Source organism: Anabrus simplex, chromosome 7 (assembly GCF_040414725.1).
Source record: "Anabrus simplex isolate iqAnaSimp1 chromosome 7, ASM4041472v1, whole genome shotgun sequence".
NCBI classification, from domain to species: domain Eukaryota; kingdom Metazoa; phylum Arthropoda; class Insecta; order Orthoptera; family Tettigoniidae; genus Anabrus; species Anabrus simplex.
Genome location: NC_090271.1, coordinates 177,085,630 through 177,106,853, shown reverse-complemented (window position 1 = coordinate 177,106,853; position 21,224 = coordinate 177,085,630). Strand labels below are relative to the sequence as shown.

General features: G+C 37.9%; 1 protein-coding gene across 2 annotated transcripts in view; it reads right to left on the bottom strand.

Moving 5' to 3' along the window:
* Positions 1-21,224, bottom strand: part of LOC136877441 (katanin p80 WD40 repeat-containing subunit B1) — a 267,324-nt gene that overhangs the window by 129,505 nt on the left and 116,595 nt on the right. The window contains exon 8 of one of the 2 annotated variants that reach the window (XM_067151483.2): positions 18,010-18,057. The exons of the other annotated variant lie outside the window; for it this stretch is intronic. Coding sequence (XP_067007584.1) covers positions 18,010-18,057 — 48 coding nt within the window. The remainder of the gene's footprint in view (positions 1-18,009; positions 18,058-21,224) is intronic. 2 annotated transcript variants of the gene reach the window in all.

Sequence of the window (21,224 nt, the reverse complement as noted above, 5' to 3'; positions counted from 1 at the left end):
ATTAGGACAATTAGGGCAGTATCTCATCTTTAGGCACTTATGAGTAAGAACTGTATCATCTCGTGACCATATTATTTGTGGCCAAACAGTCTAATCTGCTTCCATACGATACAACAATTTAAGTTAGGTGCTGCATTTGGAAATCTGATTGGATATTTTGGATTTATATAGCAAATCTTACAATATAATTAATTGAATGGTAGTATTGTGGTAGGATCTTTAAGATATCATATAGATTATTTAAATGGTCTGCATCTGATTTTCCTCTGTGACATTACCAATATACAACCTCCGTGATATAATTGTGGGGTGCCTTCTATGACGGCTTCGTTGGTCAAGTTCTGTACCACTGTCGTTGAACAAAAGCGTTATTATTATTCTGATGCTTCACATCAGCTGTTTACCTTTGTGTTAGCAGTGGAAAGAACTATCTGATGCGGTAAAATCTATCATTAAAAAACAGCACAATTACAGATTAGCCACACATCCCAGAGCATGGTCGATTCTCAGGAAGTATTAAGCTCTTCATGTGCTGTACCTACATTTATTGAATCCAAGATATGTAAAAAGGGAACAAGTTATGGGTCCACCTTTTCAATACAAAACAATGTTATAATGGTTGAATTACAATATTTTAATTAGTAATTAGGACTAGTTTCAATGCCAATTTCTCCATCATCTTCAGCAAAAAATTGAGGACATAGACACGTATATAAATAAACATACAAGGTAATGCACTAGAACAATGTAACTCTATGTTTAAAATGATTGAAATGGGCTAAGAGTTAAAATGAGTGAACATGATCTAGGAGAAATTTGACAACACTGAGTTAAAGTGCTAACATTCATTTTCTAACAATATGTAACATTTTCAAATTATTAAGAACTTGAGAGTTTGAATTTCCGTCACAAAATGTTCGATAGATGCTTTATGAGTATGAGATTCTTCAATCTTGAGTTAAAAGCATGACATTCATTCTTATGACAAAAGATAACACTTTAAAACCTGTTTTCTGCAAGTCTAAAAGGAACTTGAGGTTTCAGGTTCGACTTTGTGTTACCAATTATCTATATATATAAAATAAGAGTTTTGTCTGTACATTGCTCAGAATTTGAAAATAATGGTATTTCTGTATCGGTCATGTCCATAGTAACAAGAAAATGCACTTTTTACTTTTCCGTAATTTCTGTCTGTCTGTCTGTCTGTCTGTCTGTCTATCTGTCTGTACACGCATCACGAGAAAACGGTTGAAGAGAATTTAATGAAAATCGGTATGTGAAGTCGGGGGATGAGCCTCTACAATCTAGGCTATAAATCATTTTACTCATGCTGAGTGAAATGGTAGTTTAGGGGAAGACCTAAAATTGAATTCTCAACTGTTTATGTCATTAGTGGTCGTATTTTAAAGAAAATGGGTATGCAAAGTTGGGGAATAAATTGCTACAATCTAGGCTGTCAATAATTGTATTCACGCTGAGAAAAATGGTAGTTTAGGGGAAGGCCTAAAATTTAATTCTCAAATATTGTTATTAGTAGTCCTGTCTTGATGAAAATCGGTATGCAAAGTCAGAAAATAAGTCGCTATAGTATAAGCTGTAAATTATTTTATTCACGCTGAGTGAAATGGTAGTTTAGGGGAAGGCCTAAAATGTAATTCTCAAATATTTCTTATTAGAGGTGTAATCGATGAATGCTACATAACTAATGTTATATAGTATTAAATTTCCTATTATTCATGTCTTATACATTGTTACCGTACTGGCTATGATCACAAAGATATTCATGAATTTGGTTTTTTGTTACCAAGTCCATATCAGCGCCGAGTAACGAGAAAATGGGTAAACAGTATTTAATGAAAATCGGTATGTAAAGTCGGAGAATAAGAAACTACAGTTTACAGTATAAAATATTTTACAAATCACAGAGTCGAAAGAAAACTAAATCTGTAGGCCTACAATATAGAAAATTCATAACATCGATCAACAATAACATTACATTGACCATTGTTTGTAGTGATGTGCTTTGTGTCTTCTGTTGCCCCTCATCTCCGGTAGATAGGATTACTGCTGCGTAGAGTATTTTTTTATTTGATTTACGTCACACCGACATAGATAGGTTTTATGGCGACGATGGGATAGGAAAGGGCTAGGAGTACCTTAGGCCTTAATTAAGGTACAGGCCCAGTATTTGACTGGTGTGAAAGTGGGAAACCACGGAATACCATCTTCAGCGCTGCTGACAATGGGGTTCAAATCCACCATCTCTCGGATGCAAGTTTACAGCTACGCACCGCTAACCACATGGTCAACTCGCCCAGTCGTACAGAGTGTAACAGCCTGCCTGAATATTGATCGGAAGTAGCTGGGGAGTTAGATAACTTTCTTATTTAGCATGCCATTCCCTTGGTTTATAAATTTTCTGATACTACTGGTACGTAACACACTGGATCATCATAGCATTCGGGCTATTCAATCCCTACTCTGAGGCACTGATTGGAATGAACAGTGTGCATATTTAGCGGAATAATGGCAGATGAGTGTTCATGGCAATCTGCGGCCTGGTCATCCCAGCTCTGGAACTTTGGACTATTAGATTGGCACCGCAATCTAACCGCAGCACTGTTCGTTAAAAGTGATAAAACGTGCGGCTTTCCATTTGATCGAGTATTTTATATGATAGCATTGCTTTCAATCGCTACATTCATACTTACGTTTTTGTAATGACCTATGTTGATTTCAGTTAGGAAAACCACAAAGTCAGTCTTTCTGAGAATCCCGTTGCGAAGCACGGGTACATCAGCTAGTTTAATATAAGAAAGAAGCTTACGTCACTTCCGAGTTCGACTCTGTGTTGCCAATTATTTAATACAAGAAGGCTTTTAACACTCTTTTAGGAGTATGATGTATATCTTCTTTAAATTAAAGATCAACTGACTCCTTTTGGCTTAAAATACAGTATTAGAGTAAGATGAGTTGTTTTTTTCCGAACTTGGGGGTTGTGCTGTAACTTGTGATTTGAAGTTTGTTATTGTTATGTATGTAAGGTGAATGCCATATTATGTGCCAGGGTCCTATGAGGAATTCGTAGTTCAATACGGGACCTCTGGCGACGTGTGCTATGGTGTACGGTAGAGGAGAAACAATGTGTGATGCACTGGGTCACAGAGGCACTGTGTGCTGTGATATGATGAAATTCTTAAACTTAAATGCAAGATATGTCACAGGAAGTTTACAAAAAGGGGCATTAACATACACATAGCAAGAGTTCATAAGTCACTATCTCAGGACTCATCATTTGTAGATAATGAACACTTGTACATTAATTTAGGAATTCCTCAAGCATCTCAAATTCTTCATCCAAGTTTATCAGCTAGCCACACTGTGAATTCTTCAAATCGGTATGATAATTGGAAGAAAAGGTAGAAGTTGTCATCTTAGTATAGGGGGAGAAGAAATAGAGCAAGTCAGCAACTTTAAGTATTTGGGAAGTATGATCAGATGATATATATTGCACGACAGAAATTAAGAAAAGTATTGCCATAGCAAAAGAAGGCTTTAAGAAAAAATCAAAATTACTTTGTGGACCACTAAACAAAGATTTGAGGAAAAGACTTGCTAAGTGTTATATTTGGAGCATAGTGCTGCATGGCGCAGAGACTTGGACATTGAGAAAGGAAGATGAGAGAAGATTGGAGGCACTAGAGATGTGGGTATGGAGGAGAATAGACCAAGTGAAATGGGAAGACCGGGTAAGGAATGAGGAGGTATTACGAAGAGTTGGAGAAGAACGAAGTATGTTGCAAATCATTAGAAGGAGAAAAATGAACTGGATCGGACATTGTTTGAGGAGGGACTGTTTACTGAAAGAAGGAATAGAAGGAATGGTGAAAGGCAAACGAGGAAGAGGAAGGAAAAAGTATCAAATGTTGGACAATATCCAAGGAAATAAATATTCGGACATGAAAAACTTGGCACAGGGCAGGCAACAGTGGAAGAGGTTCATCCCATGACAAGACCTGCCATAAGGCAGAATACCTAGATGATGACACTGCAGATGTCATTACTCCAGTTCCCATGGGGTCAAAATACACATCAGCAGAGCTCATCCTGATATTCAATGTCCAATTTTAGTTTCTAGAAATTCATAGGGGGGTGACCCCTCTCAAAATGTCAAAACAATCCCTCAACAAAGTGACCCTCATGCTAACACAGAAACTAACTGTGTCAACGCTTTACCGCATTGATTTAAGCAGAAAATGATGCAGTGGCAAAGCAATTTTTAAATAACACTAGTCAACAGCCATTTAGCATCTGGGATGTGATGCATCAACTAGTATGTATTTTGATGTGTAGAATCCAAATATACATTTCAAAATGTTCTAGCACATACCATTTTTGAGTTTTTAAAGGTTTTCTTTATTTTTCGTATTCAGTATTTCGCTTTTTGCTGTTCTTCTGTTTTGATGTTTGTTTGTTTTTTGATTTGCAGAGGAGAACTAGAAGATCTATAAATCATCAGTAAATGGTTGGTGTGATAATCCAGTGGTGTGAAAGGGATTCTCAGTGAGTGTTTCCTGTGAAAGATAGTGCAAACATTTTGTGTTTAAAACTTACACTAAGAAAAATGGCAACTAAAAAATCTCGTTGCTGTCTAAACCACCCCGACAACTTTTGTTATGTGTGTGGAAAATTCACTCCAAAAGCCCAAAGAAAACCAATCACTGATTTGGTTAAGAAGGCATATAAATTGTGTTTTGATTGTCATGTTGGTGATCAAGATAAAAATTTTGCACCTCATATTGCCTGCATAACCTGTATTACAACCTTAACTGTGTGGTTGAAAGGAAAACGCCCAGCCATGCCTTTCACTGTTCTGATGGTATGGTGTGAGCCTAAAGATCATTATTCAGACTGTTACTTCTGTCTTACAAATATTTTGAGACATTCAAGCAAAACTAGACATAAAATAAAGTATCCAAATGTATCTTCAGTGCATTTGCCTGTGCTCCATGACGAGGGGTTGCCTGTTTCTGTCTGTAACTTGAAAGCCACGAAACCAGACACCATGTCAAGTGAATCAGAATTTTTTTTGCTAGTTGCTTTACGTCGCACCGACACAGATAGGTCTTATGGCGACTATAAGAGAATTTTGAGTTCCCCTAAGGTGTGTTGGAAGTGAGTGATGATTGAAGGATACCTGCCCAACAAGTTGCTATTAATGTTCAATATGGTTGTCTAGGAGCCGGGGAGCTCACGGGTCATTTAGACAATGCATGCTTAGCTGATACGTACTATTAAGGCATGAACATCAATAGAGAGAGATACAAAACTGTGTTATTTAGGTAAATTACATTTGGGGCAATATGCAAATTACCCTTGATTGTTGACTATTTTATCAGAATCTGTCTGGAGTGTTCTTTTTGTCTGTAACCAGCATGAAGTGCGGTGGTACCGGATGCTTGAAAGAGTGGACAGAATTTTTACGGTAAGCGAAGAGAAATATGAAGGGTTGAGAAAGGAATAATGATAGCCCTATTCCTAAGGAACTAGGATACGCGGTATGAGAAGTAATGAGAGGGCTGAACACCCAAAATAGTCTACGATGAAATGTGAAATGAGGAATGCGAATGTTATATTGCTCCATGATAATCGATGTGAAGAATGAGAGAACAGAGAATAAATGAATAATTATTTTTAATTTTTTTTTTTTTTTTTTAGAATTTGCTTTACACCACATCGACAAAGATAGGTCTTATGACGACGATGGAATAGGAAAGGGCTGGGAGTGGGAAGGAAGCAGCTGTGGCCTTAATTAAGGTACAGCCCCAGCATTTGCCTGGTGTGGAAATGGGGAACCACAGAAAACCAACTTCAGGGCTGCTGACAGTGGGGCTTGAACCCACTATCTCCTGGAAGCAAGCTGACAGCTGTGCACCCTTAATCGCATAGCCAACTCGCCCGGTGAATAATAGTTCTTGGAAAGTCTGCGGTATTATGAAATAAATAGAATAAACAAATGAATTGGGCAATAATAAGTGTATCCTAGGAAGTGAAATAGCGGCTGTAATTATAAGGTTACGGTCTGCCTTGGCTCATGAATGGGCAGAGCGATGGGTGACCATTCTCCCGGCATGACAAAGGAACATGATTTTTTTTTTTGTTCCGGTCCCCCCTTCGCGGAGATTGCTATGTATGGGAGTTAAAAGTTATGGACTCTTGGATTTCACACTGTGTCTATCCTTCAATGGTTCTGCTTAAGAACACTTGTGTTAAATGATATCACGATAATGTGGATGGTAGTTAATAAATAATTATATAGGCCTGTCCCCCCAATATCCCGCAGTATGTGGCCACGCATATCTAGAGATTTTCAGATACGCATCTCTCAGTCAGAAGGAGCCCGGTTCAAACTTAGGGCAGAATGAGCTGGCCTGCACAAGCTTGGCTTAAGCTTTCGTTGGGGGGGGGGGGAGAAAAAGTGATATCCATGTTTTTCTTACAGGAATGGCCCCATTCATACATAAAATGTACAAATGATTGCGTTCAGTTTATAGTGAGTATTTCGTTAAGTTCAAACAGAACCGATGTTCATCGTTGCCTGTCTTGGTGTCAGGCCATGGATAGTCTGAGGAGTTTTGCTCAGTGTTGTGTGTATATTTTTTTCCTTTTGTTTTATGTAAATATTTTTCTCATGTATTAACTATGTAGCGTACGGACCGGTTAATTACATGCTAAGAATAGAACGTATTTTGTACGGGAGATCTTCTCAAATTACATGGTGTTGGACAGAAGCAATGAAATTAACTATGGATAGATGATGTTAATCGCCAGACTTCAATTATACCTTATTGCAAAATGAAGCTTGTGCTGAGTGAGGTGAGTGAACGCCCTTCAGGCGAGTCAATGCAATTTGCTTATTTCTTTCCTTCTTACCTCCGTATGCGGAGGGTTTATTGTAATAGTGTTCTTTTTCTTCTTATGTCACAAGTCAGAATAAATTAGTATTCGTGACGCCATTACACGATTCTTGTCATTTCTAGCAATGCTAAGCAGTATCCAGTAGACAGTTGAACCCCGGAATCCTACTTTCACATTAGATAAGACTCCATCTTAGTATTTTTCTTAGTTTTTTTTTTCCTCATTCAAACCCTCCCCCCCATGTGCTTGAGCTTCCTAGGTTAGCACAGAAAGGGTAGGGGGGGGGGGGGGGGTGTGGAAGCCCGTGTTGGCAATTCGGGCCGCTCTTCAATATAGTCTCATACATGGTTGTTTATCAGGTTACACTAATGCATTATTATGCTTGGGTCTCCCATCCGAAGCCCAGTAGGGTTCATATTGGCGCCCAGCGTAGAAGGCAGGACATATTAGTGCTGGACATTGGGGCATTTTCAGTGAATGCCACGTTGAACGTTACACTATTATTTGGGTGAAAATTCTCCAATGAAATTACTTTCCAGTCTGTCGAGGTCCTAAATAAGCTCAAAACCACCCCAGAGCTCCTCATTTCTTCACCACTTTTGCATTCTGATCAAAAATTTGTAATCATAAACACTTCAATCTGTCCCAGTTTGGTATATAAATTTCAGGCAGTACCACCACAAAAGATTCCAGTCAAATTTATAAATGAAGCCGATATTATGGTTATGGGAGCGTTAAAGGAAATTTTGCAACTTCCCCTGGATGTTCTGAATGATATGATATTCAATGAAATGAAATTTAAAGGTCTGGGTTTATTTTGTGCATCATGGCAAATATATCTGCAACATATTAGTGCACACAAAATTTTGAAATCTTCCAATAACGTTTTGTTTTCACACTCAACGAGAAACATGTCAAGAAATCAGCATGAACTTCGCCACATTGAATGTAGCAGAAACAGAATCTATTTGAGACAAAAGGCATGGTTTTTTTTAGATACAAAGAAAGTTTGACTTGAATTGAGAAGAAGAGTTTATGACAACTGGAGCAAGAAAGAGCATAAAGGCAAAGGTGTAGTCCTATTTAAACAGTATGCTCCAGCAAATACATGGGCTCATGATCATGAAGGATTGTCTTACAGTGAATGGTGTGATGCAATAAAAAGGAATGCCAATGTCTCTGCTGTGTGCACTGTACCTGGCAGATCCCAGGGCAACCGCCTCTGTCGGCGTTGCCACAGATACTTCGAAACTCTTTGACATGTTCTGGGAGCCTGTCCACATGGTGAATTACTACGCACCTCACGCCATAATGTAGCCAGATCAATGATAGCTAACACATTGACAGGACAAGGTTATAATGTCTATGAAGAAGTACACAGTCTCTCCAACAGAGGATGCAACCGATGCATTGACATTATTGCTTTTAAGCCATCCTGTTCTGAAGGTTTCATCACTGGTCCAACAATTAGATTTGAGGCAATCGAAAACTAGCCAGAAGAGGTCGATGCAGGGGGAAAAGAAGAATTTATTAAGAAACAGTGGACTTCTATAAGCAAAAGCACAAGCTCTCATCCATCTCTGTAATCGGCCTGATGTTAGGTGCTACAGGAACCTAACCTAAATTTTTTGTCAACTCCTACAATACCTTTGGGCTATGACATCGCCATTACCACACTCAAGAAGTCCATCATGATCTTCAAAAACCATGCTTGCAGACCTCAAATGTTTAACGTGCCTCAATCTTATGTCTACTCTTAACTTTATATTGTCTCATGTATCTACTGTATCCTTTATAGTTGTTAAGGTACTCTTTGTCCTTGGGCAACCTGCAGCTGTTGCGGGAAGATTGTATAATAAAAATAAACAGACGCTGAGGAAAATAGAAAGGAGGGAGGAGGGTAAGGAGAAGGTGGTAATTTTCCACACTGGTACCAATAATGTAAGGCAAGCAGGAATGAGTATTAACATAGTTGGGGATGTTTGGGATCTGGTTGTGGCAGCACGGAAGAAGTTTAAGGAAGCAGAGATTGTTATGAGTGGGATACTGTGTAGGAGGGATAATGAATGGTGGGTGATTGGGGATTTAAATGGGACTATGGAGTGAGTATCTGGGAAATTGGGAGTAAGATTTGTAGCTCCAAATGGGTGGGTAGGAGATAGGGATCTACGCTCAGATGGCCTTCATTTGAACTGCAAAGGTGCATATAAGTTAGGAGATTTGTTTAGAAGAGTTATAGGAAGGTACATTCAGGGAAATGGAATGGACTAAGGAGTGGTGATGACAGCATAGGAAGCATTAAGTCAAGTAAGGGCAACAAAAAATTGTTAGTGTCAGACTGTAGAAGTATCATAAAGAACAAAACAGAATTAAGTAATTTGACAGATATATACTGTATTTACCAGATATTGGGAAAGAAATTGAATCATGGCTGAGGAGTGATATCATGGATGCAGACATTTTCTCATCGAACTGGAGTGCTTATCGTAGAGACAGGTGCAGAAGTATTTATACTGGTGAAAGAATCATTTGTAAGCTACGAAAAAGTTAGGGATGAGGAACATGAAATTCTAGGTGAAAGACTCATCTCTCAAAGGCAAAAGGCAACTTGAAGTTTTGGAGTGTACAGACCTGGCAAGACTGGCGCTGATGCTGATGCAGAATAAATTATTAGGTAAGATAATCAACTATGTGGGAAACAACACAGTAAGGAACATTATTGTAGTGGGTGATGTGAACCTGCCACATGTTAACTGGAAAGGGAATGCAAACAACAGAAAACATGACCAACAAATGGTGAACAACTTATTATGGGAAAGACACCTGAATCAGAAAGTGATGGAACCAACTAGAGGGAAAAATATTCTAGACGTGGTGCTGATAAAACCAGATGAGCTCTGTACGGAAACAGAAGTGATAGACAGTCTAAGTGATCATGAAGATGTCTTTGTCAGAGTTAAAAATAAATGTGTTGGAAAGGAATATCGTAAAAGTAGAACTATTAGGCAACATCATATGGCTGGTAAGAGGGCAATAGGGAATTTTTTAAAAATTCAATTATGGTAAATGGAAAATGGTAAATAAAAATGTAAACATATGGGATGGGTTTAAAGAAATTTTTGAGTATGTGAAAACTGATATGTACCTTTAAAAGTGGTAAGGAGTAGTAAGAACCCATTACATTACAACAGGGAAATAAAGAGCTTAAGATGGAGGTACAGATTAGAAAGAAATAGTTAGGAATGGTTGTGGGAGTAAGGAAAGATTGAAGGAGCTCACTAGGAAATTGAATTCAGCAAAAAAATCAGTCAAGGCTAACATGATGGCAAACATAATTGGCAGCCATATGAATTTTAGGGAGTAATGGAAGGATATGTATAGATACTTCAAGGCAGAAACAGGTTCCAGGAAGGACATTCCAGGGATCATTAATGAACAAGAGGAGTGTATATACAAGGACTTACAGAACGCAGAAGTATTCAGCCAGCAATATGTAAAGGTAGTGGGATATAATGTCCAGATAGAGGAGGCAACTAGTAATGGCAAAATACTGAAATTTACCTATGATAATAAATACCAATAATATCCAGTACCTTTCAAAGTTTAAATATATATCCTTGCTCTCTTTTTGTTTTTTAAATTTTGATGGCTGAAGATGTCTTCCAATGCAGATGAAACATGTACCATGATTAATGATATACTGAAAGGAATAAATTTAATTTGTACTGTAAAGGTGGATCTCATAAAAGTACCGTAACGCTTGTTAAGGTTGACAATACGAGCTTAAAATAAATTACGTTTCTTGTAATCTTCATGGCGAGTATGCTGTGAACAATCCCATTATCCAAGATTATAACAGCCATGTTCACAGGAAATGCACACATACAGTACATGACAAATACAATGACATCTTGAGTGGCCCGCTGAATCCCCCAATCTTAATCCCATAGAAAATGTGTGGGACTATTTGGAACAGCAGGTGAAACACAGACATCAGCATCCCTGCAATTTGGTGGCTCGATGGGATCTCATCATCATCCAGTGGCTACAACTGGATATGGCATACCTGTAGAAACTTGTAGACCCCTCTTCCTCACTGAACCAAGGAGATTATCTAAACTAGAGGCAGAGTTACACAGTATTAGAATGACGTCTACAGGTAACAACTAATTTATTGTCCAGTCAACTTATATACATAATGTTCCAGTTTTTCTAGAACAAGGCTCAAAATTTCTGGAATTATTTACCTATGATAAATTTGCATATTCATTAGCATAATACATTTTAATTATTATAATACAGAAGTGGGACAACATCAGTGTAACTTACAGAAGATTTGAAATAAGTTTAGTTAATCTCAACTCCTGGCTTTAGTAAACAATTCAAAAAAAATTTTTAAAATGGAACCGTCTGAAAAGTAATTACTATAGAAATTATAACTATTCAAGTGAGAAGCTACATTAACAATGATTTATTGTTGCATTTTACACTGTTGACAAATTACTGCTTTTCTTGTATTACAATACTTTATTTAGAATATTGAGATTTATTTGAATACCCATAATAATACCGTTAAAATTTTTAAGAAAGCCAATATAGTCAAAATTACCAACTGCACTGGCAAACCACAGAGCTTGATGTTGACTAATTGGTTTAAGGGGTATGGCTTAGATAACTTTGTCTCACAATTGCTCGGCATCAGGGTGTGACAAGGTCTTCTTGAGAATCTGAAGTGCTTTTCGGGGTAGGTTGAGGAACTTCCGCCACCAAAGGCACATACTACAGAAAAAATAGTCCTTAAAAAATATTTCCATTTATCTATGCACTTGGCTAGCCTATGTATCAAACTGGTAGGTCAAAAGAAGGAGCCATTTTTAATTGTGTCCTTTTTGACATTTTTAAATGCATGAGAATTTTTCACTTACCCTACAAGAGCAAGTTTTAACTGATGGTCACCTGTTGCATTACTGCCTGCCAAGATTGTAACCCTCTTCTTACTTCTTTTGTAACATGCAGTAGATCCCAAGATGCAAGAGTTTATTAAGGCAACATTCAAAAATTCAAACCTCCCTTGTTACAATTGTAAAGCTGATCTCCAGTAAGACCCTCTTCTTGAATTAGTTTTTGAAAGTTAACTTTAAATTTCTGGACATTTTCTACATCAGCAGACAGTATTTTACCACAAACATTCAGTTGCCTAGCAGTAAATCCAGGCTCAGTCTTTTCTTGAAATTCTTCATAAAATTTGCTGGGCTTTCTCCTGCAAAATGGGTCCCATAATGGGCAATTCTCTTTGCTGCCTTAACAACAGATACAGCACCTTGCTAATATTTTCGTATTCACTTTCAATCATGTTTCTTCCTTCTTTCAAAGACTCTGTACAAAACACAGACTTAATTTCCTATCCTTGGATAGGAAACACACAAAATGAACTGTTAGTTAAAAGTTTTAAAAAAAGCATGATGAAAGTTAAAAAAAACTGTGAAATGCTCATCTTTAAAACAGTCTTGAGCTGGAGGTCTTTCTGTTCCAATGCTTTGTTGTCCTTTGGTGTGGTTTCCGAACCTCCAGAGGCACAACAGATATGATCTTCTGTGTTATACAACTCCATGAGAAATGTACAGAGCAACAGCAGCCTCTGTATTTAGTTTTCTATGATCTGAAAAAAGGCTTTGATTTAGTACCAAAGATCTGCGATGTGGAAAGTATTGAGACATTTTGGATGTCCTGAACTTTATGCAGAACTGGTTCAAGCTCTTCATGATGGCATGTCTGGAAAAGTTCTTCATGGTAACTCAGTATCAGATCGTTCCCAATCACTCATGGATTGAAACAAAGCTGTGTGCTTGCTCCTACACTCTTTGCACTGAACATGGCTGCCATGCTGCATGAATCATCTGCAAACAACTTAGGCATGGAGATTAAATTTCGCTTTGATGGACGCCTTTTCAATCCGGCAAGAGTTTGCTCACAAAGATGTACTCTGGTTACCCGGGTGACAGAACTGCAGTATGCCGATGACACCGCATCTCCTGCTCTAACACCTGCAGAACTACAACAGAGGGTCAACTGCTTTAAAACTGCGCGTGATCGCTTTGATCTTGCCATTTATGCGGGGGGAAAAAAATGAAGGTACTTGCACAACCTCCCCCAGGATTAACTGTTCCTGAGTTCAGTATCTCCATCTTAGACACAATGCTGGAACAGGTTGATCACTTTTCATACCTTGGAAGCATCTTGTCTAAACGGTGTACCTGTGAACAAGACGTTGATAAAAGAATTGGAACTGCTCATGCAGCATTCGGACGGTTAATGCACAGAGTCTTCATGAATAACGACTTAAAAATGCATACCAAACTCATGGTGTACAAAGCTGTCATCATTTCCACACTGCTGTATGGCTGTGAAACTTGGGCATCTATCGCTGTGATATGAAAAAACTTGAGCGTATCCACCAACAGAAAATGAGATACATCTTGAATATTAAGTGGGAGGACTACGTGACCAACACGGCAGTTCTCGACAAAGAGCAGCTAAATAGCATTGAGGCAACAATCATCGCTCATCAACTGAGATGGTTAGGCCATGTTCACCACGTGGGTGATACCAGGCTTCCCCACCAAATTCTTTATGGTGAACTTTGCTCCGGCAGTAGACCTCATGGAGACCCTCTTAAGGATTTTAAGGACCAGCTGAAACATATCATGAATATACAGGCATAGGAAGAATGTGTTGTGGACCATTCACTGTGGCAGAACACTACATCCACCGCTGTCAACTTGTTTAAAAGAGGAGGTCGCAGACATCAAGAGACCAAGCGACAAGCAAGAAAAATCCGTCAATTACAACCCAGCCCTGCTGCATCCATTCAGTGTGATTTATGTGGGCATATGTTTTATGCCAGGATTGGTCTGTTTAGTCATCGCAAACACATCCATAAACTGAGTTGAACTGGTCAATGTATGCAAGAAGAAGTTATATATACTCTGATCGAGTTACAGCCAATGGTGTGGTTCAACTGGTATCTGTATACTGTTGGCTTACTTGTGATTGTAGTGTTACAAGGCCCGCTTGTATCACCTGTGTTCTCTGACTATGGAGTCCAGCTCTCAACCCTCACCCCTCCCATACCCTGAGGCAAGGGGATCCATCCTGAGGAGACAGCTGATGGACCACCTGAGAGCTTATTCCTGTTGTTACCTAAATTCACTATCCTTTACAGCTCACCTGGAAGAAATACAAGCTATTTTCAAATTTAATAAGGTGCATTGTATTGGCATATCAGAAAGCTGGTTAAGCAGATATATGCCGTCTTGTGCTGTAAATCTCAATGGATACTCGCTCTTACAACGGACAGATGAGGAGGTGGAGTAGCCTTTTACTACAGGAATGATTTAAAATGCAAGATTATCTGCACCTCAGACCCAAGCCTTCTCCTGCAACCTAAGTACAAATTTGTTGAACTCAATTGTAATAAGAAAATATTAATAGGAATTGTATATAAGCCACCTAATATTAGACAAATGGAGGACTTCAAAGCAGCTTTAACAGATCTTATCTAGGTATACGAAGATGTCATAATCATAGGCGAATTTAATACTGACTTGTTAAAACAAACTAGTGAATCGGATAAATTGAGTCGTATATTCCATGCAGACCCTAAACTGGACTGAACAAGTGACAAATACATGCCGTAGATGCAGAAATCCCTATTTCCTCTCAAACGCTACTCTACTATATTTCCAAAACATCTTAAAATACAACTGGTAAAATCCCTAATCTTACCAATTCTAGACTACTGCGACACTGTACTTACGGATATACCTCAAGACAGTAACAAGATGCTCAAACAGAGTTTAAACACCTGTAAGCTGTAAGCTGCGATGTGATTCTCACATTTCACTGTATTATATGGAGTTGTCATGGCTTCGTGTTCATGAGCATCGCAGTCTCCACATGTTGTCCCTTCTGCATGGAGTTCTAAGCTCAGGTATACTAGATTATCTCTCATCTAACTTTAATTACTTCTCCCCTATCATAACCAAAATTCGATCTGGCTCCTCTTTAACCGAATGAGTGCTACACCCACCTACAGAAGGGCTGACGCAGCCGGTCCAGCACTGCTACGCCCGTCTATAGATGGTGCGCGAGAACAATATTTTTGAGTTTCCCGGTTCACTCTCGAGTGCCAATTTGATCTCTGACATGTTCTGACATGTTCTGCCATCTGTTGGGTATTATGTAAAACTAATTGATCACAGATTATAGCTTCTGGAAGTAACTTGCAGAGCTTTTTGTAGACATCTGTGGAGTTCATCTGTGATGTAAACAAACGTGGCGGAACAACAATCTAGTTGCTCTTGCAGCAATGCTATTTCGGGTCAAAGAATCTTTCAGTTATTAACCACAGTGGAAAGTGATGATGGAGATGGTGATTTTAATGAATTGTTAAGCAATTATGAAAATGAGAGTGATACCGAGAGTGCCGAAAATATTGTATGTGAGAGAGAAACAGAGCCTCCTTCAAAAACGAAAGAAGAAAAACACGGTGAGCTCAAAAGCTATTTTATCACTATTTTCGTGGTGGATGGATTCCTCTTCTCCACCAGATTTTCAATTAACTGTGACAGACTCTGAGGGCCAAGTAGTGTTTGATGACAACCCGAAAATCATTGATATTTTAAAAACTTTTGAGCCAGTGGAGTTGGTGCATATAGTTGAACAAATCGGCATCACAAACAACCAGTAGAAAACATTTAACTATCACCACATTCCAAGTTTAGAAAGTATTTTAAAATATCAACTTATGTACCTCTAAGAAGTTACATGTATTAGTTGCCTACAGATTTTAGTAAATAATATTATTTTAGGCTCTTTACTTTGTATAAAAATAATGTACGCAATGGCACAAAGTGTAATTTTGTTTTCTCTCAAAATAATATTGAACGTAAGTGTAGGATTTTCCATTTGCATTTAGATTTATAAAGATTTAGAAACATTTTAAGCTAATCACCCCACTGATAAGTTAAAAATTGAGGCTTCTACATTTTTTTTTTTTTTTACATACAAATGAAAAAACTCAGCACTGAGGTGCCAAACAGTCAACTGGAAACTCAGCACTTAAAAGGTTAACAATATCTCTCAGTCACTCCAGGACTTACAATCGCCCCTTTGTAGTCACTGCCGCTGCTACAATTAGGGATTTGCGTTCTCGTAGGAGATTTAAGATGGATTGCCACGATCAGTTGCTGAATACTTCTAGCCGACTTGTTCGATGGGTGAAGTGTGAATGAGTACGCGAATGATCATATTTTCATAAAAATTAGAAATGTATTTGCTTAGTTTTATAATTATTATCATGTTCATTTATATTGTCATGCTGTACATTTTATAATTATTTATTTTATTACTATCTTCATATTTGCTCTTAGTACTATATTAATTTAAAAAAATATTGTTTGCATTTAAAACATTATGTGTCTGTTAATTTTTTAAATGTTGTGGTTAAGTGTAAGACAGGGTCTAGGGCCCTAACTTTGCCTTAAAAATTACTTACTCACTCACTTACTTACACATTCGGAAAAAATTGTAAAATGTGCCAGTTTCCTTAAAACATATTCTTCAGGGTAATTTCTATGTACAATTGTGCTTAATTTACTAATTTTAATTAACACTGAATAAACAAATAAATTAATTAAGTAATTCATTATTTTTTAAATAAAGAATGAAGCAAATATCAAAATGCAGATAAAAGCAGTGCTTAACTAAAGGCAGAGCAAAAATCCACCAAGCATGGAAGAGAGCAAGTAAGCAAAGCAATCAATCTGGAATTACACTGCCTATAAAGCATAACATAAACCTATATACAGTAAACACAAAACTATACAGTAGAAACTCTGTCAATCTGGCTTTTATCCCATCTGCTATACTATGTTGAAACATCTGGATTTGAACTGCAACTCACTGTAGTGCGACCTTTAAAACCATCCACCATTTTCTTGAATTATTGTTATAACATGTATGTTACGGTTCTGTGCTCTTTCTGGAGCTGCATATTTTCATGTGTGTGTTAAATATCAACAGTGGTTTGAACAATGTGAAACTCAGAGAAACACAAGCACAAAACATTATCATTACCAGTAAAAGAAAAGTGTGATAAAGAAACTGATATTAAAAACGATGATATTAAAAAGAACCAGGTGAAAATTGCAGCTTTTATAAAAACTGCTGCATACGGAACATGTGATAGATTATGAAGACGGGGGATAACCCTGAAGTAAACAAAGCACTCTCTACATGGTTTCTTACTGAAAATAACGACGTGCAGACTACTTTCCTTTCTCGAAATACAGTGTGCAATGTGACATTTATTCCAGAATTGAAGAGTGTATTTTTTGAGTTACGACCCTAAATATTATTGGTATGTACATAACATATAATACATACAATATTAAATGAAGTGTGCATCAGGACATTTTATTCAAAGAACCAGGTAGTTTTAGCCTATAAATGCAAATAATCCAGCTTTTCCAGTAACCTGGCACCCCTCCAGTCCTGAGAAGGTTGGAATGCTGAGACTGGACTATGCTAAGAAGACAGGTAGGAAACTGGCATTAAGTGGAAAGGGTAAGAAAATGCAGAAAATAGTCATTTATTAGGTAAGAAACCAACATGGATAAATTCTTCTCCTTCAGTGATAATGAAAGATTGATCATTACTGTACTTTCATTTTATGGTATCAATTTTAATTACGTCTTACCTGAAAAATCGTTGTTCTTCATTAGTAAATTTGTGGCATAAGTTCTTCATTAGTAAATTTATGATTTAAGAAGTGGAAAAAATCAAATGTATCAAATCATGCCAAATATACAGAGATTTTAGGATAATCCAGTTATGTGTTCCTTTTCATATTCCTATCACTATTCATGTACACCAAAATTTGCAATCAAGTTTATTAATTCCCATTAAAAAATGTGTCAAATCTAAACTATGTTATCCACACTTTCAAAAAAATAAACACACATGCATACCATCCACAAATTAATAGGTTAGGAAGCATGAAAAGAATGCCAGTCATCATCAGGCACTTACCGTCCTCAAGTGGAGCAGGGAAGGGTTCAGGAGGAGGAGTACGAGTCACTGTAACACAGAACAGACACACCACACCCTGCATTCACTAACCTCTCTAAAAAGCAGCGAATACCAAGTACAAAATGTGCAAAACATCTAAGAGATGAAAGAGAAACTAGAGATTCTTTCAATTTAAACTTTCTAAAATGCAGCCCACATCACAAACATGCCACAAACATCAAGCATTCCAAACAAAACAATTTACACCCAAAGGAAAAACACGCACACAATAGAAAAGAATGTACTATGATTCTAAACTAGATATACTGAAAATAACTACCTACCTGCACAGCTTTCACAATAGTACATCTTCCAACATATATTTCAATTATCTACAATATTTTTCTCATTTCTCAGCCATGATTGTGCAAGATATAAACACATGAAGAGTAGATACCAGTGTGTCACTACAAATATCATTATTTAAATCCATTACTCTAGTTTTCTAGGCTCATTATGTTATAAAGAGTTGAGTAATACTGTATACATTAAAAAGTATATATGACTCATTGGCTGAATGGTCAGCGTACTGGCCTTTGAGTCAGAGGGTCCCGGGTTCGATCCCCGGCCAGGTCGGGGATTTTAACCTTCATTGGTTAATTTCAATGGCTCAGGGGCTGGGTGTTTGTGCTGTCCCCAACATCCCTGCAACTCACACACCACACATAACATTATCCTCCACCACAATAACATGCAGTTACCTCCACATGGCAGATGCTACCCAACCTCATCGGAGGGTCTGCCTTACAAGGGCTGTACCCGGCGAGAAATAGCCTCACAAAAATTATTATTATTATTATTATTATTATTATTATTATTATTATTATTATTAAAAAGTATTTCAAAGTTCCCTTAAAGGTTTAACTCATTGGCTTACTTTAATGAGTGCCATTCACGTGTTATTATTCAGGCCCTAAGACACTTTTATTAGTGGAACTCATTAAGTCCTCCCTCCTTAATTTTTGGACTTTTAAATCGTTTAAACTAACACCAGAAGGAGGGAGAAGTTTATTGAAACATTCAATAGTGTAACCTATACTCGTAGAAGGATAGCCTTCATAAATAATTATTTTGTTTCACACTGCTTGCATGCAAACCCATTAGTCTGTTTATCATGTGGATTCGTTAGTCTGCATTCTGAAGGGCGGCACAGCCTTCACATAAGCATGGTTAGTATTCGTGCTAATTTCCTGAGGGATCTAAAGCAAATCAAAGAAAATTAAGGAAGCATGCGCTGTCAGACTCCATCCTCTTCTGAGCAATGTCATGCACAACCACACTTCACAGATTCTACCTTGAGTCCGGTTCCTTGGCTGAATGGTCAGTGTATTGCTCTTCAGTTCAGATGGTCCTGGGTTCGAAATTTTAACCTTAACCCTTAATTTTAACCCTTATAATGACAGATATAGTAAAACTGTTAAGTATGCTTAAATTAAGAATTATTTGTTGTGACGATTTATTTCAACTGCAATTTCCCCAAATTAGTATTTCGTAGGTAGCACTTTCGGAATATACTAGTATCCAAACACCATTTCTCCAAAGCACACATTGTTCTATAGAGCTGGGCATCCAGTTCATACAATGCCCTTTTCATACTGTATTGCAATTTTGGGATGATGATGATGATGATGATCATGATGATCATGATGATGAAGACTAGAGCCTGGAATTCCATGCAAATGCATGTTTTCAAATAAGCTAGTTACACTTCTCATACTTTGCAAATATTCCTTTTATGACAACTGTTTCAAATAATCGTTTTGTTTTCTTTCCTTGCAAGTTTGCATGTTTTGGCACTTTTAGGAATAAATTCATGCACAACGCATATTGTGATGATTTTGGCTTTAACAGTGATTACTGGGACATTTGTATTGCATAATATGACTTTTCTTCTGATTTTAGAGCACATATAATCACTGTTCGGGCAAAAGGTAATATCTCACAATGCTCTTCCTACACATTATTTTCCTTAAGACTGGTCAAGTCTCCCTGCCAGATATGGATGTTTAGACTATCAGAACAATATTCACTGTGTTCCTTTTCCTATGCTTACGTGTAAAGGAAAATGAACCTTACCATACCGTGCTCTAGGAATGTACGTTTGAATTATTTTTTACGCACTCCTACAGTATAATGTACTTAAGGTTCATTTTCCTTTACACACAAGCATAGGAAAATGCTATTTACTTTACGCCGCACCAACACAGATAGGTCTTATGGCGACAATGGGACAGGAAAGGCCTATGAATGGGAAGGAAGCGGCCGTGGCCTTAATTAAGGTACAGCCCCAGCATTTGCCTGGTTTATTTATTTATATCATGTCAGAAGCATATATAAGTTTAAAATTAAAGATAAGGAAAAACATAAAACATAATATAAATACTCCAATGGCGAAGAGCCACATTAAACTATGTGAGCCCAAAACCTTACAACATCAAGTGCATTTGGCTTTGCTTTAACCAGGTCTTCTGTTGTGCAGCTGAATGGGCATGAACTGCATTGCAGCAAATGGGCTGTGGTCTGCTCTTCTCCACATACACACAAGGTACTGTCCACTTTGAAACCCCATTTCTTCTGGTTTACCCTGCACCGCGTAACACCAGAGCGCAGTCTGTTCAGTGCTCTCCAATTCACCCAATCTGTGACATGGCCAGGAGGGAGTTCCTCTTTTGGGGTCATCCATTGACTGATCCTCGTATGTTGACTCCTGACGCGCCATTCTTGAATTCTTGCTTGCTGCGCTGTTCCTGCAAGTGTTTCGGTTACTCTCAAGAAGCTTCTCCTAGACTTAAGCCGCTGGCGTGGTGGCTCATATCCAAACAAAGGGTGGGCTTCCAATGTCAACACCTTTCTCTTTTCTTTCTTGGCTGCCACTTCACGGCGAATATCGGGAGGTGCTATCCCTGCAAGGCAATACACTTTTTCCAAAGGTGTAGGTCTCAAACATCCAGTAATAATGCGGCAGGTTTCGTTGAGTGCTACATCAACTGCTTTGGTATGGCAAGATTTGTACCACACCGGGCATGCGTATTCAGCTGCGGAATAGCAGAGCGAAAGGGCAGATGTCCTCACTGTGTCTGGTTGTGCTCCCCAAGATGTTCCAGTTAGCTTCCGCACAATATTGTTTCTAGCAGCCACTTTCTGCTTGATGTTCAAACAATGTTTTCTGTAGGTTA